Here is a 25,198-nt window from a genome sequence, read left to right as displayed (position 1 = left end):
ACTGCATAGGAATGAAGGACATCTTTTCATCCAGGGTTTATGCAGACTTTCAGCTTGTTTTTACTAAAACTGAAGAGAAGAGCATAGAAAGAACCCTTCAGTCATGAAGGTGCATGATACCACACTAGTGAGGGGAAAAAAGCTTGCCACAAATTGTGCAAGAGTCTTCACTCAGTGAAAAAGCACAGATCAGATTTTATTTAAGCTTATTATGTAAAAACCAGTTTGAGACAGCTCCATATTCAACTCAGCTGAAAAAAACCTTAACTATCCAGTCATGATTGCAAGAGCCAGCACAGATTGTTTTGCAGTGAAAACAACATTCCTCATGGCAAACAGCTGAAAAGAGATGCTCCTGTGAACAACCATCCGTATGCAAAAGAGTATGTACTCAGGGGTATTTTTCCTACGGCTTACCTTAACAAAACAAGCTCAGCAGGGTGTAACACATAGAAATACAAGCTAGGCTTGTGCCTAGGATGAGCAACTACATAGTATTCAGTTTAAGCAGCATTTAAGTACTGCCCTTTAGGTTTTATGCTAAAACTATTACTACTGCTAAATCTAATCATGTCTTCCAAACAAGGGCCCCCCACTCATAAAAGAAGGTGGCTTGCCTCCAGTGCTGATATTAAGTAGAAACAGGGAAAGTGTTCAAGGACATGACAGAGTCCAACTCCTCTGTAATGCCTGCTATAAACCAGAGCAGATTTGAAAAGCAGTGTACTGTAGAGATTATCCCAGCACACCAAATTTCTCTAACTATTCCTCGGGGTGCCCTGTTCCAGCACCACATCTACTGCAGAACAATGGAAATGCTGCTTATAGTTTATAGATGACAGAATCAGAGTTGCAAACAGCAGTCAGAAGACCTCTTGCTAAAGAGATATACGCATGCCAACAATAGGATGAGGATGATGTACCCCAATAGCACAGACAATGATAACACAGAAGAGCCAAAGGCAAAGTTGTGTTGTACTGGAAACATATTTCTATTTCTGTGAAATAAGAACAGCTTCCCTGATTGCTTCAGACCCAAAGGCTTTTAACTGACTCATTTTCCTGTTTTGATTTGGCTGGTTGCAATAGGTATCAGGCACCGAGTAAAGACAAATATTTAAGGCAGTCAGTTAGAGCTTCCAGTAGCCAGTCCTGTAACTTCCAGTAACAGGATGCTGTAACAGAAGGTAGACAGGAGAACAGGTCTTGAGATGCCAGTTACTTATTATGGAAGCTGACTTACACAGCACAAGTACAGAGTTCAGTTAAGTGAACACACAGTTAGTTACATAAAGGTGATCACAAATCCTATGTTTTAGCTCCAAATGCTGCATTTCAGCTGTGCAGCACAGCCACAACTATCTTCATACGTGGCTGTCCACAACAGTGCCTGAGAGCAAGAGTTCCTAGGTGCTTCACAAACTTTCTCCTAGCATTTTGATATTAAACCCAATTCCAACATGTGATTGTAGGTTAGGTTTTAGTGGTGCTCAGGCAGCAGATTATAATTTTAGAGCACATACATTGCCCAGCATGCAGGAATTTAGGAAAGCAGCTGCTGTATAAGCAGCTCACACAAAGCGCATAAAAACTGTGCTATTTTTATTAGCAAGCATCAGCATTTAGGTCCTCAAAAAGATGTGAAGTGGAAGTTCAGCAACAGGCATATTTCTGGAGCATTACTTCATTTTATCCGAGGAGATTAACACTTTCAACATTAACTCTCACATCACCTTTGATGTGCTGTAGTGCATTAGATGCTGATGGGAAGAAAGCAGAGCCTACAATTTGTCCATGTCAGGACACCAAGAATCACTACCTGCGTCATAGCAGGAAGAGAGGTTATTTCCCCCCCCATACAGAGCAGCCTGAAGCTATTTAAAGGATGCTTTACAAATGAAACCTTGTTTGAACTTTGTCCTTTATTTGATGCTGGGGAATGCAATTTGAATTCCAGTCAAGAAAACTCATCTAAAAGTCTGCAGGGTTCAACTCCCTCCTCCCCAGATATGTAGAAAGTGGCTTTTTCTGCATCAGTGCAGTCAGGCTGTTCAAAGTGGCAAAGAAAGTACGTAACAGCAAAACCTTAAAGCAGCTTACAGAGCTCCCACGTCCCCTGAGCTTCTGAAAAAACAACCTAACCTAAGTGGAGTGTTTGCTGCCCATAGAACCTGGATAAAGTCGGGACTATTTAAAAGCACAGACTGGTCTCCTTGGTTAAATCACCTCCTTTCCAGTTTAGGCAGCTTTTATTTAGTAAAGGGCATGAGTATCACAGCATGTTTTCTTTGGTGAAGAGAGCTGGAGAACACAACCTTTCAGGCGATGCCACAGCAGAGCACCTAAGCAAGTACTCAGGCTCCCCCCAAGACTGCTTCGCTCCCCAGGGTCAATGCTTCAACTTCCCAATAGGGAGCTGCCATTCTTCTCTACCTCTTAACATGTTCACCTGTCAAAGCTTCGGAAGGAAGACTGCTCTTCTAGTTTATTATTCTCCTGGAAGTGTTCCTCCCAGGGTAAATCATGAAGAAGCTGACAGGAATCAAACACTACTTGCCATTAGATGGAAGGAAAGAACATTGAAAAGCTTGAAGACAGCTTTTCTGACTACTTGTCTCCTTGCATCTAGGAGAAAAGCAATGACAGAGCAAAAGAGTCTTCTGGAACCAGGCAGCCTGCTCATCCAGTATAGGTTACTGTGCAGACAAAGGATGAGAAGGATCCAGACTGGATCTTTGACAGTGTTTACTAACAGGCTTCACAGTCATTTGCCTCAATCTTTGAGAAGCTTGCCTTTATTAATGATAAAAGTGTGCAGGCAGCAAGGATAATTATTTTCTATAAGGATGACACTTGTGCCACACCTATACAAGAATAAAGACACACACTGATTTGGCACAGGAGAGATAGGAGAAACGGGGAACAGACAAGAAAACAGCCCAGTACAGCAAGCACTGGCCAAATTTGTCCTTGTGAATCAAAGAGCCAACATTGCATTGCTACAGGAATAAGATGGCTGACTCTATACCTTGGGAGACAGGAAAAGGAGACAGCTGCAGCCAGGGCTTAAGCCTAAGTGCCCATGGGCACCAATAGCTGTGCTGATTTGCAAGAGCTTTCATGCAAGAAGCAGCTCTCTGAATAAGAGTCTAATAATGCTACTCCACTTGGTAAGCCAAAATGCAGAAGGGAAACGAAGCTCTAGCAAGACAGAGTCTCTTGCTTACCAGTGTTTGACAGGTAGGTAGAAAGCTCCTAGTAGTTGATAGGACTGTAAAAAGCAGTATTGACATCTGCAAGTACAAGGTACATGGCACACAGCCATCTCAGGCAGTTTTACTATCCATTATTCATTCACCACCACTTGGCTTACTATGGTTACACTGTATTGAGGAAGTGCATAGATGAGGATGGTGCCATAAAGGGGAAATAACATCCAAAAGTGGTTTTTTCCCCCAAATATTTTTGAACAGCTGCACAGATGGAATAACTTTCCTCACTTCTGCTTCCTCTCCTTCTGGCAATACCCTCACCTCCTCCTCCCTTAAGCATGAGGGAGTTGAACAAAACAGGTCTGAAAGCCAGTTCACAGCTGTACAGAAGAACTGGTCTTCAACAGATCTCAGACAAACCCAGTACTGATATAAGAGGAAGGATTGCTGGGCTACTTATTTTGCTTTCATGGTAGAATCTGAAAAAAGAGCTGCTTAATCAGCTTTCCCAACACTTGGAATAATTAGCAAGTAATCAAAGCCCTGCAAGATTTTGCAGTGCAGCATGGCACAAGCTGTTTGCACATAGCTTTCTGCTAATTAGTCCTACAAACTGCTTTATGCATAATTGCAGGCATTCAAATGTATTTGTTCTCCTTTAGTGTCCAGGTGACTTTCATGATAGAGACAGGATTTCTTTGATTTTTTTTTCATTTCAGTATTGAAAAACGTCTGTGACATCATTAGAAGAAACCACACACATCACCTTACAGAGTTGTCTTTGCTGTAAACCCCTTCGATCCCCAATAACTATTCTATTCCTATTTTCCCCAACATAGATACAGAGGTAACAAGACTGAGCAAGTAGCTATGGACCCATTTTGCTCTAGCTTGTTTCAGCTGAGTTTACTTCCTGGGGCCATGTAAGCCCTTCACAGGGTGTTCAGCTCAAGAACCATGTGTTGGAAATCACTGCTCCAGTTTTCACAGAAGCTGATCCAGGGAAAGCAAACAACCTGGATGCATGCTCTTAACACAACAACCAGCAAGCTCTTCACTCCTGCAATTAATGCACAACAGATGTACTGCGATTTTTAGACATGTTCACTCTTTTGGGAATGCTTTGTTCTCCAACTGACAGCAAAGAACACTGTTCCAAGTAGTGTTAGGAGATTGTGCCATGAGAACAGAGCTAAAATAGGAGTAAATCAGACTGAATTAGCTTACAGTCTGTTTCCAAAGAGGAGCTTAATGCCAGTAAGTCTTCGAGACTTGTGATCAGCACAGCTTCATATTTGCTCTTTCAGTGACTAGGGACATGTCAATCTGCAGTGCCAACACTGATGCAAGTGTCCAAGGTACCAAGTAACCAGAGACTTCTTAATTTATTTCTTAGGGAAGCAACTGCTTTGCAGTTAAGGCACTAGACATAATCAAGAATCCAATTTCAACACTCAGCTTCAACACACACTTACGTTACTACCAAACTCAAGAGTTCATCTGGGAACCCTCTCTGGGCTCCAGTTTAAAAATGGATAATGCTTTGTTTCCTCCAGCAGTTTACAGATCCTATGGCCTATGATCTTACACCTTATGTAATCAAGGCACCTAACACAGCATTGCTAAAAGCCTCTCATCTCCCCTAAAATTACTATCATTAAGTCAGCTTGACTTTTGAGATCCGAAAGAAAGGTTCATGCAGCTGCACTCAGCACTTACTAGATAATTGATGTATTTAGGGCTTCTAAATAGGACTTGCAAGTTTTCAAAGTGATTGCAGAAGAAATACTGTAATCAAAGTCCTTGTCCCTCCAAAGCCTCATGAAATTGTAGTAAATGCTTCATATTATTGGCGAGGGTAAGGGCAACGGCACTGATTCTGAAGGTCCTAGAATGGAAGTTCAAGGATCAGCCCACTCAAATACAGTTGCCCTAAGGTCAATTGAAAGTGGATTCAACAGGCCTAGAGCTGGCTAGTATGTCATTACTTTGTTAAACTAGTTATAATGTGCTCTACCAGTAATAAATTTCATCAGTCAACTTAAGGCACTTCAAGTAAGAGTAGGCACTTTAAAACCAAGAGCCATCCCTGCCTTCGTTAAGTGCACAGACACACCATGTAAGTGTTTCCTTCCTGTGAGCCCTCACACATTTCTTCCCTAATAGAAAGCAGAGCAGAGGAAGAAGTGCTGACTCTATCCATCTTTCCTCCCATTTCTGCAGACAGTGGGCTATATAGTGCTGGTATAGTACAATATCAGCATACACTAACCACAGAGAGCACAGGGATGAATTCTACAAATCCATGGATAGCCCTGCTCCACAGGGTTTGGTTCTAAACACAGGTACCTGGGACATTAACAACAGTGAAATGCTTGATTTGGAACAGGTTTATTTAATCAAGAGAATACCCTGACATTCACTTGCACCCAGATTTAAGAAACACACTAGGCAGAAGAATGATTAAGTTCAGATCTTCTTCATACAAGACAGGTCAGCATGGCAAATACACATACTACTTACTCTTTGGTCAGAAGTGGGCAGGATTTGAGTAGGAAGCGTGCCAAAGCAGAGTCCTGGTAGATGAGTTCAGGAGGGGCAGTTGGGCTTTTTAAATTTAAGCAGCGAACAATAACATAGAGAGCAGCAGCAACTGCAGCTAGCTTCACCCCATCAAACACTGCTGGCAGCTCAGAGGTTTCCAACATCGCACTCATCTTGAGCCTGGAGATAAAAACAGTATCAATATTAAAGCCTTTTGCAATATCCTGTTGGATATGAACATTAACACAAGACTCTGCTACCCAACTAGATTTGTCAGTTACTACTGCTACAAGAATCCTAGCATATCAACTCAACTAGTAACTTCCAGGATGAAAGGAAGTTCATTTTGTACTGCTCTGAACACCCTGACCACCACAAGAAACAGAAACTAGATGATCAGTTGGGAAGGGGATTTATTCCTAATCAGTCCTGCATTAGAACTGCAACTGTCTCATGTGTCAAACCCCACAGTCCATAGTAGCCAGTCAATGCTTTCAGGATCTTGGCCAAGACAGCTCAAATAGAAGCCGAGTGAAGAGCCAAGCTATAAAAGCACATTAGCAGCTTTGGATGTGTGCTTCCTCCCAGATGCACAAGCCAGGCTTGAAAAGAACTTGAAAGAACTACTGTGTTAGCTCTTCAGCCTAAATTTTGCAACTCCATGAGCTGCAACTGGTACTAGCTCCTGCACGTATTTAAGGTGGTCACTTTATGTAACAGCGAGTCCAGCTTCCAATTCACTGTAGTTCTGCAGCTGAAGGAGCATTAATATTTAGTCTTTCAAGGGCTTCAGGGTAAAGAAAGTGGACCAAGGGAGGGAATTTAAAACCCCACAATATAACAATATCTTCCAGATTTAAATCAAGTACTTTAACTGATCCAGCTTCTTTTGAACATATGGTTCAAATAACTGGCTGCAGCTACTACAGGGATATTTCATTCATGTTGACAGGGCAGGCTTTTCTCAGGGTCTTTCCTCAGTCACATGGCTAACCCAAGTAAGACAAGTACTGACAAGTCAAGCCTTACCAACTTCACTTCTCCTTCAAACTAGGAAGAACTGCCAGTTCCCAGTAGAACTGTCACTGCCTGGATCCACGTGCTATCAGAGTTACCCTGTAAGAAGATGAAAAGCAAACTGACTGTTAACAATAGGGCCACATCTCAGCTGGCAGGGAAGAAAGCAAATGTATACAAATGTCCTATCACAGCCATTTCAATTGATTCGTGTATTCAGTCATAATTGCTTCAACTCTGATACATCTGCATTAGAAATCTGCCTGTGGACAGATTGCAGACTAGATCAGTTGCCTACAGCATATTAATTCATTTGCAGTATGCAAATGACCTTCATGAGCTAATAGACAGAAAGCAGTAGTGAAGCATCAGTGCAACTCCAAAGGAAAACCAAGCTATGAACTTCCAGAAGACCACACAGTCACCATCTTTGCAAGATGGTGGCATTGTGCCCATTACAAAAGCTACACAAGTCCCTTCCCATTTAAGACTAGAAGTAAGCCTACTGTTCTCCTCAACTCTGTGCAGCATCTACACTGCTCCTGACGTGTGAAGCCAGACTGGAAAGAAGTTTCCTGCTACTTTTACTCAGGCTTAGGGAGGCAGCTCACTCCTACAGATGGAAGCTTGTAAACAGTCGCTGCTTGTTCCCACACTTGTTTTTTGAGACATTACAACATATCACACTTCAACAAGCTGGTGAGAGCCACTGGGAGCCTCGGATACAGCCACCTAATTAACACCAGTGCACACGCACCGGGGCTTGTTACAGGAATTTGATGATGCCAGTAAAGGAGTGAGAGCTTTCAGCCTGCAACCATAAAAATGTAAGTGATATTTACACTTAGAACTGATTCCCTACAGGCACACAAACTAATAGGGAATCAGAGCTTCCAGTAAAAAGCTCCAGAACTGTCTGCTTTCTACCGTGGCTGCTGCTTCCAACACCAAGAATACACCACACAGGACAGGTCATACCAAAGCCTTACTCAGAGCCTCAAAAACACCCTCACAGCCTCAGAAGTACTTTCTGTACTCAAAGCAGCCACACTGAAATCCCTTGGAAGAAAACAAGTGTGACATCAGCCATTGATTAACAGCGTGCTAGAAAGCTGCAGGTTGCTGCCACCACAACTGCCTGCTCTGATGGAGAACAGAGGGTGAGGAAAGCAAAGACATTTAATACTGAACAACTCTGAAGGTTTTGTTTTCCATTTCTGGGCTTCACACAGGAGAGGGCTACAAAAAGCCATTTATTTTCCTAATGAGATTACACTGGCATGTGTCTTAGTGTGAGTGCAATGTTCAGCTGTGGTATGTTATCTCACTTCCATACTTAGGCTTTAACCAACACTACCACCAACTGCACAGGAGACAACAGGCAAACTACAGCAATGGCTTCTCCAGGGAAAACACAAGAGGCAGAAAAGCAGACCAAGATCCTGAACTCACAACCAGGCACTTAAGCAAATCTGCCCCAGTCGAAACTCCCACAAGCTGTGCGGGCATCTTCCTTTCATTAGGAGATACAAGTTACCCAAAGCCTTCCCACCACCTGGGTTTGAAGCCAGTTCTCTGTTTACAGCTTTCATTCTGTTGGTGAATTTGTTAAAAATAAAACTGGCATGGATTAGTCATTAGCATTTTATCCTCATTACTCAGTAGAATGGATCCAACTAAGCTGTATCTTCCCGACAGTCTTCTCTCTCAAGTGATCGTCAGATTACAAACACATCTTCTCAGACTTCTATTTTAGCCTACTGGTACTTTAAAAAAAGCACACTTTTTTTTGAGTTACACTCAGAAAAACCAGCTGTTAAGCAGGATCAACACTTCTGAACTAGTCTTTTTCTATTTTAGGCTGTCTAATACACATTCACTGCACTTACACACCTCAAACATGTGCTAGTGGTTCATGTATTTGTCAGTATCTCTACCAAAAAGTTCAGTCTGAATACTAATACAGCTAATACAAAGTTGGCACTACAGTTGCACAGCTGCCTACACTGATTCACTAAGCAATGGATCTAGTCCATGAAGACTAGACTGGCCAGCTATGGATCCAGCTGTGGCACTTCGGGTACCTCCTCTAGAGTGTGGTCCTTCTGAAGACCTAAACAGTCCTTTCTCAACCAGGGCAGATCTGTAGGGGTTTATCCAGAGCATTCTGCTCTGAAATGTTAAGAGTTCAGCTCACTGAAGTGGATTTGGGAGCTCTGCCTCTAATCACATAGGTCAAATGCCTCCCTGTTTATAAGCAGGGGCAAGGTCACCTTGTTTCTGTTTTGTTAAACCTGTTTTGCATCAACCCAATAAATTGGTGTTTACAAAAAGGACAGATAACTAGCACTGAGCCAGCCAGGTTTTAATCTAGAATCTCCTCTTAGTCAGCATTAATACAAACAAACATTTCTGTATACAGAACACTGGATTCGCTCTTAGCAGGCTAGACAAAACAAACAAGAGGCAGTAAGTGCATCACTGGAAGCAATTAAGCCTGCCTTTTCATCCATCACAGGGTCAGAGATCCACATTCAGGAACACAAAGAAGAAACTCTTGGGACTGAAGATGTTATTCTGAAGCACCTTAAGTGTACAATTCTTTTTATAATTCACTTATAGGCATGACAACCCCAAAGACTGAGAGTCTTTTCAAGCAATGTTCTTGAGTCCCATTTGTTACTGAGGACTAACTTTAAAATCAGTCACTTGAAGGCAAGGGGTGCATTTGTGGAGTCTTTTCATTTGCCCTTTCATCACAGAATAAAAAGCTGAAAATAATGTTACAGGAGGAAACACTTCAGCATTACTGTTAATAGCTTGCACCTTACCCTTACAAGTATAATGAGAAAAGCCCCATGTTTCCCTATTCAGACAGGAATAGAAAGAGTACAACAAAAGCCGGAAGAGCTGCAGCAAATTCTGTCTCCTTTCAAAGACACTGGGTTTTGGGAAAGCCATCATCAAGACACTCACTTGTAAGTGAATTAATGACTGACAACAAATCTGAGACCTGGGCACATTCCCTTTCCAGGTTTCCCAGGGAGAGGAGACACTTTCAGGGACAAAAGTAACTTCACCCCATGACTCAGTGGGGCACACATAGGATTTGGTAGCTACCAAGCTCTAAAGCTTCTCCACCCAAGCCAAAACTGAGCCTGACTCTGCATGCTGGAAAGCCAGCATTAAAAAAGCAAAGACATTAAAGGAAGCCACTCCCAAGGGGTCCTTCCCTCAGGCCTTTTAGTGAGCAACTGAAAGCCTGGCAGACATTTCACTGAAGCATTAGGGATGCTTTGGGCTAAGGCGAAGATGCAGCCAGATGGAACTGCCTACAGACAAGAGTAAAGGCAGCCTCTTTAAAAGCAGCTCCACTACCAAGATACTTTATGCTTTTTACAGTCACTGAAGAATCCTGAAGGAATCCTGTTTCCAGGAACAGCAGTTTGATACAAAAGCCTCTGAGATGCCCACCCACCAGTCAGCAATCTGGCTGACTATGCTACCAGAGCTCAGCTGAACACCGATACACTGGAACATGCCTGGCCAACACTGAAAGCCTTTACAAATCCCCTTTCCTACCTTCAAGTAGTGCAATACCCTCCCATCACCACTAAAATTCAGAAGAGCAAAGAGGCTGTTTCTAGACAGATTAAGCAGACAGACTTCATTAACTAACATATCTTGGACTGGTTTCATTTATTTGTACTGCCTCCTTGGGGAATAGAACTCTAAGCAAGTCAGCTAGACAAGACGAAAGCAAAACATCCCACTTGCAAGCACTGTGTCTAGGCAGATGGGAAAGTATTAAGCCTAAACTGCTACTTTTAAGGCCTCCATAAAGCTAGATAGATACAAATATTTTACGGGCACACCAGTACTATGCCTGATGGGCTTAGGCACACAAAGCAAGGCATCACACCACTTGAGACTGGCGTCCAACCAGCCCAAGCTTACCTCATGCAGAACCTCCTATTATATTCAGTGGTAGATCACAAGAGAAGCAAGGCTGAGATCATCTTGATGTATCACTCTGCACTTATGGCTATTTAAAAGAACCAACTAAGTCTCAGACCTCAAAGCACAGAGGGAATAATGAAGAAATAGCCAAGTACTTCAAGCACTTAAGCTTAGATTTAGATGTGGCCAGGAGAGATAAAGTGCAGTTATCACCAGAGTCATCAGGAGCCTGGCAAAGCCCATCACAGTTTTGCTGTCAAACATCCAATAGGTTCTTATCTCCAAATAAAGAGGGCACTCTGACATGTTCCATCACAAGGATGCTTAAAAGAACATTACATGGAAGTCTTTGGTGCAAATCCCTCCACCTTGTGCTAGAGCCAGCATCCAAGTCAGGATTTGATTGGTTGGTGAGTGTACAAAGCAGCAAGTACTGTTTACACCATGTCCCAATAGGAATTTCTTGGCTGGAGCCTTCAATAGAGTTTGACCTTTTCATCGGATACAATACTTGGCTCATACACTAAATTTAGAGGTACTGTGAGGTTACAGGGACAAAGTTCATAGCACCAGGCACCACCCACACTGCCAGAAAGGCAGACGCCTTTAACTGAAGATTTTCTTCCTTCATTGAGAGGTCCTATACCTTCAGAGCAGAAGCGAAGTACCTAAGATGGGTGTACAAACCAGCTTGCTTAAGAAAGCACCTGAAGATAACTCTCTAGCCATCATGGCCATAAACTCTTCAGGTTTTCACTTCCCCAAGAAGGCTAATTTACAGTCAGATAAGCCCTGGATTTCACTTCCTTCCAGCTACAGGAGCTGTGTTTGTTTCTTCACAGTATCATTCAAACTGATCAGAATGGTTCTACTGCCTGACAGGCAGATTCTGTGTGTTACCTAAGAATACTGTTATGTAGACTCCCTGTATGTCACCTTATCTGGTTCCCTGGCTTGTTTCAGGTGGATCGGAAAACCCTGCATTAGTTTTTATTGCACATGCCTGATACATGAGATCAGGCTAAGACAAGGCTCTGATGACTCCACACAAACCAATTAATCGCATCTTATCTTAAAGACTCATGTTATTTAAACCAACCTAACTATTTAATTACTGAAGAGTCTTAGGACTTTGTCCCACTCTAATCATTGCCTTACACAACCACAGGGCACAGCTTCAGCCCCTTGCTGAAGGGCGGTATCACTCGGTTTAGCGGTGGTCTTGGCAGTCCTGACATAACAGTTGGACTTCATGATCTTAAAGGTCTTTTCCACCCTAGCTGATCCTATGATAGTTCAAGCTTACTTTTGGGTACTGAGCGAGAAGAAATACTGGCTAGCACATTTCCACAGTCTTACAGTATTAGCAGGTGTCTCTTGCCTACCACATAACTGTCAGCACACAGCATTAAGCTCAAGGGAGGAAGTGGAATAAATACACTACAGAGAACCTGACAACCCATGCTCCGTATTTTGGGAATGCTATATTAGCATGAAGCCAAAGATAGTCAAGTCAGCCAATACAAACTGCATTACAGACAAACACCCCCATCCCAGAAGGACCCTGCTCTGTTCCTTCACTGTATTTTTAAATACATCATACTGTTAAAGATACTCCAACACCCCCAAACCCACAGCCCCAGAGCTCAGATACACGTACCCTAGGAGCAGCCCAAGGTCCAAGCACATCACAGCTGTGTGCTCAGCTAAGGGGTGCACAACCAAGGAAGCAGGGAACATGCCCCACACTAGATTATCTGCACAACAAGAAAAGATGATCTATCATCAACACACACATTAAGACAGCAGAGAAGCTTTATTCAAAACTGGTCCAGCTCAAGCAGTCTGAACAGACCTATACCTGAACATGATCAAAAGCCGAGGTGCCACTTGACTCTGAAGTCTTCAAAACCCTTGCTCATTTTGTTTCTCCTGACGAGCAGCTCGGCTCCACAGCAGTACAGAAGATTTGCAGAGTCATTCCCTCAGTTTGTCCATGACAGACAGAAGGCTCATGCTAGAGAAGTTTAATTCACGTTATAACATTAAAAATGAAGCAATGACTTTTCAGGACAAGATAACCAAACAGACCAGACTTGACCAACACACAGCGACCACTACTGCAGAATACTCAAGTTTTACCAAAATGCCTATTAAAGCAGAGATTTGGGAGCACTACAGTAGTGACCAACAACTCAATGTTTGGGGCTACATCACCTATTTCCCTGCTGAACTTGAGTGTGAGGTTAGGGACATTACAGGTTTCCTTACCTCTTACAGGGATGCTCACTGTAAATGACAGTGCATCTTGTTATTTGACTCAGTACAGTCTTGCATATTCACATATGCCCAAGCAACATTTCACAGAACTGGGTGTTCCAGTTAAGGAAGAGCCAGGCTTGAACGACCTCAACATAATCCTTCTGGAAGCTGTTATCTCTATGCAAAAGCATTCTGAAGATGTAAGTATGTTTAGAAATGTGACAAATTGCTGAACTCGCTAGCAGTCACTTGTTCTAGCTGACCCCTGCCATGAGGAGCCTGTTATTTGAGCACTCAGTGTCCTGAGTAGGACTGTAGCTCAATTATTAGCAACTAGCCCATCACAAGTTTCAGAAGGTTTTTGTGTTTATAACAGCTCAGTCCTTATTAGTAGAGGAAGTTGTCACTGCCTTTTATTATAGTCAGACCAAACCCCGGATGATGAGAAACACAAATATTTCTCAACAGCAGTAAGTGCTAGGCAACTGCACTTCTTGGTCAACCTAGAGATACAGATTAGTATCTGTTGCACATTGCAAGCGTGACACTTCCTTTTGCTGCCATTACTGCTAACAGAGCAAAGGCACAAAGATGTTTCAAGCACCTGGTCTGCACAGAACTGCTTTGCAAGGCATTTTGAATTACTGCTGCCTGCTGCTGGCACTGAGAGACTATCCTTATTATCAAGTCAACTGATACAGCTGGAGAAAAGACAAGCCCTTGGGCACAGAAACTTTCTCAGAGCTAGAAGAGGCTGATAGCTGCCTGATAAGGTTAGCATCATTGCCACCTACATGTTGGGCAAATGGGACTTTGCTTCTCTGTAAGAAGGACAAACTGCCCTTGCACACTGAAATTAAATCAAATTGACCACAATCAGCTGAGTCTGATCAGACTTTTAACTGCATATAAGCTTAAACTTCACCAGCTATTTAGGCTGAAGGGGAAAGATTTGCCTGTAAGTACAGCTGATCTCTAGTGCACATTAAGAATAGCAATTCAGAGCTATAACACATCATGAAATACAATCTTCCAGAGAAACTCAAAAGTGTAGATGGAGACTCCAATATACTGACTATCATAATTTAGGCTTTTGCTGAAAAGTCCAGAAAACCAGTTCCAGGCTGGTGTTTGCATATGCATCTTTCAACAAGGATGACAAGGACCAAAGACCCCAGCACATACACCCCTACTAGAGACTTTGCTAAATCCCATTCCTCCTTAACTTAATCAAAGTTCTGGCACCATGAAAGTAAAGGAGAAGAGGCTGGAGATACAGAGCAAGCAAAGGGAGTAACAGAGCAATGTCAATCTAGGAGCATCCAGGACATTTCCATCGTCAAGTGAGGTTAAACTATACACACAGAAGACAGCGAGACTTCAACCATAGAAGGCTTGAATCACTGCTCTAAAACTACGTACTATAGAATTTTATGTTCTGTAGTACACCAAATCACATCCAGAAGTACAGCTGGAACTTAGCAGATTTGGATAACCTCTCCACGTGCCTGCTGTTGAGAACAAACACTCTTAATTCTGCCACCTCTGCTTCCCAATACCACATCCCAGAACAGTGACTATTTCAATGTATTAATCTCTTGGTTTTCACATGACACGTCTAATAACACAGCTTTATGAAACACTGTCTAAGCTGGGGTTTATTTCCCAAATTGAAAAAACTCAGCTTTTGCTAGAAGAGTAAAACTAATTTTAAAACTTAACTTCTTCAGAAACAGTTCTGCAAGACAGAAGATTTTAGCTAACCTCCACGGCTTTTCCGGCCCTAGAAGAAAAGCCTGGCACAGTCTTAGATCAGCCTCATCCTCTGTGCGGCTAGTTCATTCAGTACCATAGAGGACTTCCCATACAAAAGCTGAAATACAACTGGCTTTAAGAATAAGGCAGGAGAACAGACGAACCCAAACATTAGCTCCTAGGGGGTCTTTTTTTATAGCCACCTCCTCCTTACTCTTAAGAGTGAAACAAGTGATGGCTAGAATAGTAAGAAAGGCAACATGTCCACTGATCCAAGAAGAGACAAGAGAATTTATTTAAGCTTCACTTGCGACATGAGAACTAAGCAAGCATCTAGGAAGAAGCAGATGAACCAAGATAGCAACAACCCAAGACTAGCTGTTCATAGCAAAACTCCCTTCACAGGAAATAAACATTATCAAATAAGGTCTGAAAATAAGTTATCACGAATGCAGACGGCTGAACTGGGTGTTCTATGAACACCATATCAGTGATTGACTAGAATGCATCAACGTAAGCAACATTACATATGTGGCTGATCATGATAATCATTGATAAACGCAGTATGCAAGCTGAACAGGCTGTAACAGATGATTAATAAGCCACCAATGTTTGTTACAGAAGGAGGCACCAGTGTTGTGGAAGCCAAACAGCAACCTCTAAAAGGAGACAGGATTCTTCAGTACTTACCACACCAGTGACAACTGTACCACAATAAGAGGAAGCTGTTATGAATTCTCTGATAAGAACTGCATGAGAATACAACCCCTCCAGCCATAACTGTGGGAATAAAACCACTGCTGACATGCCTCTTAGAAAGAGTTAGCATCAGGTGAGGGTCTTCACAAGCTATAATACATTAACTAGGGCAGATTTATTTATCCATCCTGTGCTGGAGTAAGACACAGAGTTACACATGAAGCTGTGTAAGGGAGCCTTGTGTAACCTGCTCCAGGTGATCCTGCCTTGGCAGGGGGGGTTGGATCCCGTGATCTTCAGAGGTCCTTTCCAACCCTAACGATTCTGTGATTCTATGAGCAGCAGGGTCCTGTCACACAGGCTAACAAGCATTTATATAGTACACACCACTTTAAAGCTGTTATGAAACACTAGCAGCGATGTGAGGACCGAGAATCATAAATAGCAGACGAGAAGAGCCTCACCTAGGAGGCGCAGGGAGATCTGGCAGACATCAGCCAGAATTCACCTGACTCTACCTCACACCTGTATCACCCCCTCAGGATAACAGGGTGTGCAACAGATCCTCTTCGGATGATACTCAGCTCCCACCAGCTTACAACTGCTCCTCACCCCAGCCTTCATCCCCGTGAGCACGGGCTGCTCACGCACCGCTCTTCTTACCCTGCACAACCACACACGAAGCGATGGGGAAGGCCGTCACCACACCGCCAGCCACGCACTGCTCCCGACCCCGGCGAGAGCCGAAAGGAGAGGCACCGGGAGGGGAGCCCGCCGACCACCACAACCGGGCCAGGCCACCGCAGGGCTACCCGCGCCTCCACCCGCGCAATACACACCTGAGGAGAGCCTGCTGCAGGGCGTACACAGAAAGAAGGCGAAGGCCCCGTACCGCTGAGAAGGAAGAACGGAAGGAGGCCCAGAGGGCCGCTGTTGCCGCCGCTGTCGCCCCTCCTGCGGGCCCAACGGCACCGCCACTCGCTCCCGTCTGCAGCAGCCCCACTACCCGCGGCCCATCGGCACTCCCCCGCACCCTCCCATTGGCCGCTCCGCCCTCCCGCTTCCGCCCAACTCCGCTCTTGGATTGGCCAGAAGGGCAGTAGGGCGGGAGAGCGTGTTCTAGCCGGGTTGCGCGGGCGCCATTGGCTGGTGGGGAGGCAGAGGGGCGAGGCGCTGCTGTTCCATTGGCTGGGAATCCTGTCAGTCAGGCGGTGATTGGCGGCAGGGCGCCGGGCGGGGCTAGTGGCGCCTGTCGGGGAGCGGTGCCTGCCGGCGCCATGACAGAGCGGGGCCGCGGTGGTGACCGCGGTGACGCGGGGGGAGAGCAGCGGGCAGGCCGCGGGCCGCTTCCTGCTGCCGGAGCCAGCACCCCGGCCGCGATGAGGGGGACGCACGGCTTGGGGAGCGGCTCCGTATGAGGTGCACGGTCACCCCGCCGTGACATGGAGCTCGGTGGTACTGAGGGCCAGAGGGAGTAAAAGCCTCTCCATTGTGGCACAAGGTGCTTATGGATCATGTAGGTGTATTCAGGTGCTGAGTACTGGTCATGTAATACTATAGTAAAAACTAAGGAATAAGAGTCTTAAAAATAATGGCCGGGCTTCTTACTGCCCCCAGGCCACCTCCGTGTGGTAAACGTGGTGCTGGAGCCGTAGAAGTGATGTGCTCATCACCCCTCAAAGGCCCAGGGGCCCCTGCCCGGTTTCCTCCCACCCACTGGGATGTACAGCAGGAACAGAGAACTCAGTTCACAGGTAAATGGGAGCCTGCCACACGTGGAAAACCAAATAATAACACGAGAAATGTCTGCGATGTTTATAAACTTGCTTTTCTTGTGGCTTCCCAAATGGGCCACGTGTTACGTTGCTGGTAACATCAACTGTTCCTAGCTATGGTAATGGTTGCTTTATATAACTGGATGGAAAAATCCTTCCCCTGATTTCAGATGTTTTGTTTCCTGTGTTTACAGGGAGTTTGGCGCTTCCTACGTAGAGAAAGCACTCAAGGAGCAAGTCACATTTTCCAGAGGGTTGTGTATCTGGAGATGAGTAACTGCTGTAGCCTGAGTCACGGTGAAGAAGGGAGCGATGAAGAATGACAGGGAGGGATTGCTGAGATGATGGTGGCAGAGCAGAAACAGCAGCAGCCCTACAGCGAGCATTCTGCCTTGCTTTCTACAGGTGTGATCCAGCACCACTGTCAAATGAGGGATGGATTCCTTATCTTCAGCTTTTAATTACCCTTGTGAAAACACCCAGGGTTTATGGTGGATGGTAAACTTGTCAGCAACTCAGCTGGGCTGAGGTTTCATATGTCTGAAGTAACTGAGTTGTGTTTATGATTAGGCTTTGAGATAGACTTAGTGGATAAACTTCCTCTGTCAGCTTCTTAACTAAGTATTTGAGGAATGTGTTTGAACTTGATTACAGAGAATTCCAGTCCTGTTGATTCCAGTGGACCTTGGTTCTTCACCGTTGATCCAGGCAGGAAAACACACTGTAAACCGGAGCTAAGCCTTCAGGCAAGGCTTTTATTTTAAATCCTTGAGGTTGTTGGAGGTTTCTCTGACCTGAGAGAAGCTCAGCTATTAGAAGAGAGCTTTGTCAAGTCACAGTCACAAAGCAATGCAAACCAAACTCTTACCTGTGCTCTTGCTGAGAAATGAAGCATAAGGTGGTATTTGGTATTTTGGGTGCTCAGATACATCAGTGAAGAATGAGAGCAGAGGGGACTAACCCTGAGGAGGTGGCAGCACAAATGCAGGTGGCTGTAGCAGTGGGAGCCGAACTCCTGAGCTGTGCCCATTGCAAGAAGAGGGGATGTGATAGGAAGGGTTCTGTGTCTGCAGGAAGGGAAGGAGGAACCAGTGCAAGTCAGTTCATGTTTTCATCTGGATAATGTTGGGGGTTCCCAGCTGCACCTTCTGGACTGGGAGCAGAGATGGCCCAGGAGAAAGCAAGTGTGTTGTATGAATACAAACCCAGCTTGGGGCTATTAAACTGGCTTTCAAGCCATGTCTTGCAGAGGAAGCTGCCCTCCCTGTGAGTGTGCAGGGAGCTGATGTTGCTATGGTGGAGCTGGTGTGCTGGTCGGTGTGGGGAGGGTGCTGTGTGCTGTAGGTGGAACTGGCCTGGAGCCAGGAGTGAGGCTATACCACTCACTGTAATCAGCTCATGCTCAGGAAATGCTATCTGAGCAGTAGCACAAACCATCCCGTAAAGGAAGGGTGTTGGAAAGAGCTTAGCTTCATTCCCAGCCTCCTAGGGAGGGATTTGGCAGCTCCAGCCCAACAGATGCTTCTGTCTGGTGTTGCTGCAGAGAGGTGGGATGGGGGTGTCCAAAACACCCTAATGCTTCGGAGACAGGAGGATCCCTCTTTGAGTAGTGTGCTTACTGCAGAAGAGGCCAAATGTGTGTGCTGGAAACTGCAGGCATAGGAAAAACACAGCTTTGTCTTGTGATTTGGGCAGGCACTTACCTGTGTGCAGCGAGACCAAAAAATGGCTTGTGGTTATTTCACCTTTTTAAACCCAGTAGTTGGAAAGGTACCAGGCAAAGAGAGCTTGATGTGGTGCTGAGCCAGCCTGAGACACCCAATGCAACACTGTGCTGACACTCACCTTTTGTTCTTCACATTCCTCTCATTTGGCTGTTGCTGCCACAAGGAACTCAAACTCTTCTTCTGCCTCATTTCCCCTGGCCCAGCTTTTCTCCTGCTCAGCAAACTCACTGTGTGCTGAAGGACTCTTGAGGGACTTTGCACCTTTGTAGACACCTTTTTGCTGGAGGAAACACGAGGTGTTGATCTCTGCTAGTGCAGCAGGAGCAAAAAGGAAAACATCTCCTATGACAGGGTTTGATTGCCAGCTGAAAGCAAGCAGAGTGCCTGTCAGTGACATGTGAGCACAAAAAGGCTTTGCAGTTGGAAATAAAGGCAATGTTTTTTCCTCCTTCCCTGCTCTGCTTCCCCTGCAGTGCCAGCGAGGCATTGCAGAGCCGAAGAGCCTGTTGGATCAGGATGCACAGTGCTCTTTGGACTCTTCTGTTTACTTAAAACGGTGTCTAAAAGCGTAATGTGCACTTTGGAGATCTCTAAATAGAGCAGCCTCTGTCCTGAAGAGCTGACAACGTCAGGAGACAAGTGCCAGCGGTGGGAGAAGGGCTGCATCACACACACCAGCAGAGGAGGTGGCATGTGGCCCACCTGCTCAGTATTTTTCCATCACATTTCCATTCAGCTGTTCCTTACCAGCTTCCAGCTCTGTCACTCTCCTCAGCAGCTTATGCTCTGGGTTTATTTAGCACGCTATTTATTTCCTAATTATAGAACTTAACTGACTAACCTCAGCCCTCCTGGGTTACTGCACTCCACCTTTTCGTCCCCTGTAGAACAGAGGCTCTGCTCTCTTCTCATGGCTGAAGGTAGTTGCTAGTGACTTTGTATCTCTCTTTTTTTGTTGTTTTTCTACCAAACCCAAGAGGGCTCTGGCTGCTGCCACAGGGACCTTCAGTGATCATTTCAGAGCAGAGGGACTGCTGCATTCCCAAATTCTTTAAACCAGAAATGCCAGTGAGCTAAGCACTTCACCAGGCTGTGCTCTGCTGCTTTTCTCCACGAATTCCTAACAGCCAGCTCACTCCTTTTACCCCACATGCAGCCACATTGGGCTGGAGGATTTGAAGAGGGTTTGAAAACCATTCCCCAGCATCAGCAGTGCTTCTGGAAGCATCGTGGCACTTTCAGCGCTGCCTGGCTCCACGAGCAGACTTGTGCTCTAGGAGGAGGGTCTGTCTCTGTCTCCCTGAGATGAAGCTGTGCCACAGCGCTCCTGCATTTTCCAGGGAGTCAGGTGAAATTCCTGCCTCCTGCACCAAAAGCTGCCAGGCTGAGCAGACCTGTTCCCTGCAGCCATCTCCAATGCCACCTCCTGTTTGCTCACAGCCATTTCTGCCCCTTTATCACACATTGTGGTAAATCAAGACATGTCTGCACGGGCCAAGCAATGCTTTGGTGTGACACTTGTCCCTAGAGACTTCTGCACAAGCAGGTTGGTTACATGCAGGAGAGGCTGCATGACAGCAGCAGGTATCTGGCAGCAAGAGCAGGGAGAGGAGGTGTCTGGTAGAAAGCAGGATGGATTGGAACAATGACTGTAGCAAAGCCAGAAGGATGTATGAGCTGCTTCTGGAGTGTTTCCAAGATGTCATACTGCATAAAGGAAACTATTTGTCTTCTGTTTAATTCCGAGTGGTCTGTCTGACATTTGCCATTATGTTATGTTCCTGAAACTGGAGTTGGGAAGGACTGTGATTATCCAGCCTCAGAAAGCCAGTGAGGGAGACTGCTAAAGCCACAGTTTTTTCAGTGGCTCCTTGTGAAATGCTTTCTTTGGAAAAGCTGCCATAGAAGCAGTGGTGCATGAGGAGAATGAGGGGCTGCAATCCTGAAATGCTCAGTGAACCGAACAATGGGATTATCAGACCTCTGTAAGAATCCAAGTGTTAGTATTGCCTAAGGAGTGGGGAAGAGGCTTTTCCTACAGAACAGTATTTATGGCGGAAAGTTACTGCCTGGTGCCAAAACAGTGAGAATCAGGATGGGTCTCGGGTGTGGGGAGCACACAGCTGTGTGCGGATGAGGGAGTATGAAGAAAACAGTTGCGTTTCCTTTGGGGGAAAAGGCGATGGTGTTAGGGTGCAGGGAGACACAGCTCTGTTTGCTGGAGGTGTAGAAGGAAAGCAGGAGTGACGGAAAGCAGGCTTGATGCTGTCACGGGGGGGCGGTTGTGGGTGAGGCTGCTGTGGACCATGGGGATATGGTCTGGGGAGGAGGCATCGAGGAGCAGTGGGCTGACTGGGATGAAAGGCAAATCCAGAGCATCCCCATCTGCCGGATGCTTTCCTGGAGCAGCCTCCCAAGAAGACAGTGACTGCAGCGCTATTGCCATCACTGATCCCATACCACTCCTGCAGCTGACCTCCCCTGGCTTTGCAGGAGCAGCTCTACCCTATGGAAACACTGCCTGTACCACCACTGAGGTGAACATTGCATGGGCTGGAGGAAGTAAACACTGCTGCTGATGCTGTAATGATCCCTTCTCTGGGCTGACACCACCTTAGCTCACTGCAGGCTCCACCTCGCAAAGCTGATGTCTCAGCCTGGTGAAAATGATGCTGGATTTACCACCCGTCTGCTCCGAACAGACCAGCTTGAAGATCCTGATCCCTGAAGAAGAAAATCCATCTTTGGATTTGTCCGCAGGTGGGACATTTGCAGGGCTGGACAGGTAGGGAGCGTTTCAGGACTGGAAGGACTCACGGCTGAATGGTGGTGGTGGAGGTCCTTCGTCCAGATCAGCAAGGAGCTGCTGCCCCAGCGGAGGCTAGAGGGTGCTGTGCTGCAGGGAATGGGTGTCCTCCCTCCCTGCTCCTCATCCCTTCACAGGCAGGTAAACATTGCCTGGAATTGCTGTCTTAGAGCTCAGATGAAGACCGAGGTGCTGGTGGTGGTTACTGACCACTGCAAGGCTTTCTTTAGACTAGAAGATCAGCTAATATAAATTAGTTGGGCACCCATGTGACATACATAAAAGTGGCTTTTCTGAGATGGGTGAGACAGCAAAAAGAAGGGGAGAGAAGCAGGAGTGGCAAAAAGGAGTGAGAAAATGAGGAACAGATCAGGAGATAAAGAGGCAGAATGGAATCAACCCAGTGAAAAGAAGAATAAGGACACTAGAAGAACAAAGACAGAAAATAGAAGATGTAACCAATGCAGAGGATCACGTCAGCTGCTGTGTCAGAGGCTTCAGATGTGCTGAATGATGAAAAGGGAGGTTTGCTTGGGATAAAAATCAAGGTGCATTTCTCGGTTGTGGTGGCTGAGACTGAAAAGTCCATGCCGATGGGGCGCGATCAGCTCCTGTTTACCCAGCTGAGGTGTGGCTAATCCTAAACCCCAGCATAAGAGACAGAGAACAGGCAAGGGGGGGCATGGAGGACAGGGCTATGTTTGTACAGTGCCTGACAGGCAGCTGCAAGACCAGGCAAAAACACAACATGCTCCCAAACAAGCAGCTCTCTGAGCAGATTCCTGCTCCCTGGAAAGCCTGCCAGCTAACCACAGAGTGAACGTGCCTCCTGTGTGGGGCTGCACGTGCACTGCAAAACACAGACCTGCCACCCCGAAACTGCAGTTGTGTGGTCACTGTCCTCACCACTGGCAAACCTGCTCTGGCTGCCTGCCTGCAGCAGATAACGCAAATGGGCAAGCATAGACAGAAGAGGAGGAAGCAGAGGTAAAGGTTTTCTTACAGTCTTAGGTCTTGCAGAAGACAACCCACCAAAAGTGAGGAGATGCAGATGTGACATAGGAGGAGGAAGACTGCAAAGGAGTCCCATTTCACAAGGAATTGCACCTACCGCTTGGTCATGCGGGGTTCTGGTGTTCTTCTAGGTGAGCAGCATCCTTACAGTGTGGTGTGCCCGTGAAGCCAGCCCTGCTCATTGAAATGAGACACATCAGGTCTTGGATGTAGGTGACCTTGCTCCTGTTTTCCATCTTGAGCCTGAGGTGGAATAGCAAGGACTGGAAGGGAGCATCCTAAGCTGGACACAGGTTACTACACAGGCCCCTAATAACTGCCTTGGCCACACCACATGTGCCAGAGGAAGTGCTGGGGCTGCATCCATAGGTCTCTGTGGAATATCTCCAAGAGGCACAAACAAGTCCTGCCCAGAACATGGACCAAAGGGAATGCTCTGTGATGATGCAAAGCCCCTTTAGGAGCTATGAGGTGTTACAAAACCAACATGTTTCTAATCTTTATTTCTCTAGTGAGAGCTACTGGTCTTACTGCTGGAGCTGTCAGGGCAGCAGCCCATTGCCAGCTTGGCAATGGGGACTCTCTGCTGGAGCTGGGTCTGTTTTAACTCTTCAAGTGGCACTGGGAGGATGCAGAACGGTATTTCTGGGATTTGCTTCCAGTATCAACTGGGCTGATGGGCAGGACAGGGAGTTGAGAGGGAACAGTGAAATGCCTGGAGGGGATTTGGTTTCAGAAGGCAAATTGGTTCGTGGTGTAATAAAGGCTCTGGCGGATGTTGGACAAGGTAATTGTTGTGATGGGAGATCCCTGTGAGAAGGAGGAGTGGTTGCAGAGGACATATGGAATATGACTAACAGAATATATGTCTTCAAAACACATTAGTGTAGATTTTCAGCTGGGAGGGAGAAACACTTGGGAGACTTTACAAAGGTCTGATGTAAACTAACCTCTAAGAACTATAATAAGGAAATATAGTATAACTATATAGAAATATAGTTCCAACCCTGCCCTTTCTATGTAATCTCCTTTGGAGGATGCCTGTGAATCAGCCAGGGGATGGGTGGATAACTCTGCCCCTCAAAGACACTCTTGTTCCTGCTAAGGAGGTTTCCACCGCTCCAAACAGTGTGAATGGAAACTACGGAGATGCCTATGGATGTGCAGAGCTATCAGCTGGCTTCTTTCCCGGGAGCTGTTGTTGCTGCTGGGACAGGAGGTAGCACGGTCCCAGGCAGAGCGCTTGGGGAGGACACAGCTGCCCCGTGTCCCTGCTCCGGCCTCTGTTCCCTTGGGATGTGCTGCCCCTGGGGCTGGCTACGTGCGTTCCTCCATGGCGGGACTGCGCACACTGGCCAGGCAACAGCCCCCGTCAGTCCATGGCCATGGCTGTCACAGATGGGTTTCATTGAGGACACATGGAAGCCTGGCTTGGAGCTTGTTTTCATTTGAGGAAAGGAGGAGTCATGGGAGGGGAGGAACTGAGTGGCTGAGCCAGCTCTCCTGGACACGATTGTGGTGCCAAGCGAGCTCCTGCTGTGGTTTCCGCTGTGGCTCTGGAGGCTGCAGCCCAAGGGGCAGGAAGTGGTAGAGAAGGAGCCTCAACCGGTGTGCCAGCAGTGTAGGATCCGGCCGGGATGGGAGAGAGGTTGAATCACAAGGGAGGGGCTCTGATGGGGTGAGTGGGGTGTATGGCTCTTTGCTAGCACAGGAGCTCCTGCTGAAGGCAGCTCCCTCCCATAGCAGAGGTCTCATAGGCACCAACATCCTGCATCAGTGGCCACCAGCCATCCCATGCAGGGGTACAACTGCAGGTGGCCTCCGAGAGCTGCTTTGGGCTGCAGGAACTAAGGGAATAAGGAGCTGCCTTTGAGGTGTGATCACCCTGGATGCCCCCACTGGTTGTGTGCCTGTGTGGGACAGAGGGAGGTACGAAGGAACTGTGCTTTCCTGCCACCAGCCATAGATGTGGCTACCAAAGCATGCATTAAAGGCCCCAAATGCACCTCTCTTCAGGAAGGAATTAACCCTGGAGCTGTGGTAGATCTCCCCTGGCCTGCCTGACTCAGGGTGATCGGAGCAACTGGGAGGCACACAGAGGGCAGGCCAGGCAGAGCTCAAACCTTCTCATTATGCTGCAAGATACAGAGATCAAAAGGCAACTTCACAAACTAATAAGGCCCCCGCCTGGGCAGAGCCTCTTCCTGGCATGGATGGGTGGGATGGGAGCATTGCATGAGCAAACTGCCTCTTCTTCACCAGCCGGTAAGACAGGTTCTGGGCTCCTTGCAAACCCCGTGGCACTGCTCTCTATTAGTGTTACTGCATATTCATATAGCATTAGCACCATCAGGCTCCTGGTGTTTAATCAGGAAGCAAACCTGCCTTGAGCCCTGTGAGTCCTGGAGGACCTTCCATCAAGTGTAT

The 25,198-nt window shown here is 46.3% G+C and overlaps 1 protein-coding gene across 1 annotated transcript in view; it reads right to left on the bottom strand.

Moving 5' to 3' along the window:
- Nucleotides 1-7,162, bottom strand: part of ABHD2 (abhydrolase domain containing 2, acylglycerol lipase) — a 29,251-nt gene extending 22,089 nt beyond the window's left edge. The window contains exons 1-2 of the mRNA XM_061371347.1: nucleotides 6,786-7,162; nucleotides 5,736-5,936 (exon numbers count right to left, since the gene is read on the bottom strand). Coding sequence (XP_061227331.1) covers nucleotides 5,736-5,929 — 194 coding nt within the window. The 5' untranslated portion in view covers nucleotides 5,930-5,936; nucleotides 6,786-7,162. The remainder of the gene's footprint in view (nucleotides 1-5,735; nucleotides 5,937-6,785) is intronic.
- Nucleotides 7,163-25,198: the final 18,036 nt, after the last annotated feature.

The sequence above is a fragment of the Neopsephotus bourkii genome, unplaced genomic scaffold (assembly GCF_033783945.1).
Source record: "Neopsephotus bourkii isolate Nb327-2 ecotype Australia unplaced genomic scaffold, CSIRO-AGI_Nbou_v1 NB_1572, whole genome shotgun sequence".
In the NCBI taxonomy this organism is placed as follows: domain Eukaryota; kingdom Metazoa; phylum Chordata; class Aves; order Psittaciformes; family Psittacidae; genus Neopsephotus; species Neopsephotus bourkii.
Note: the sequence above shows the minus strand (reverse complement) of the source record. Positions and strands in the feature narration are given on the sequence as shown.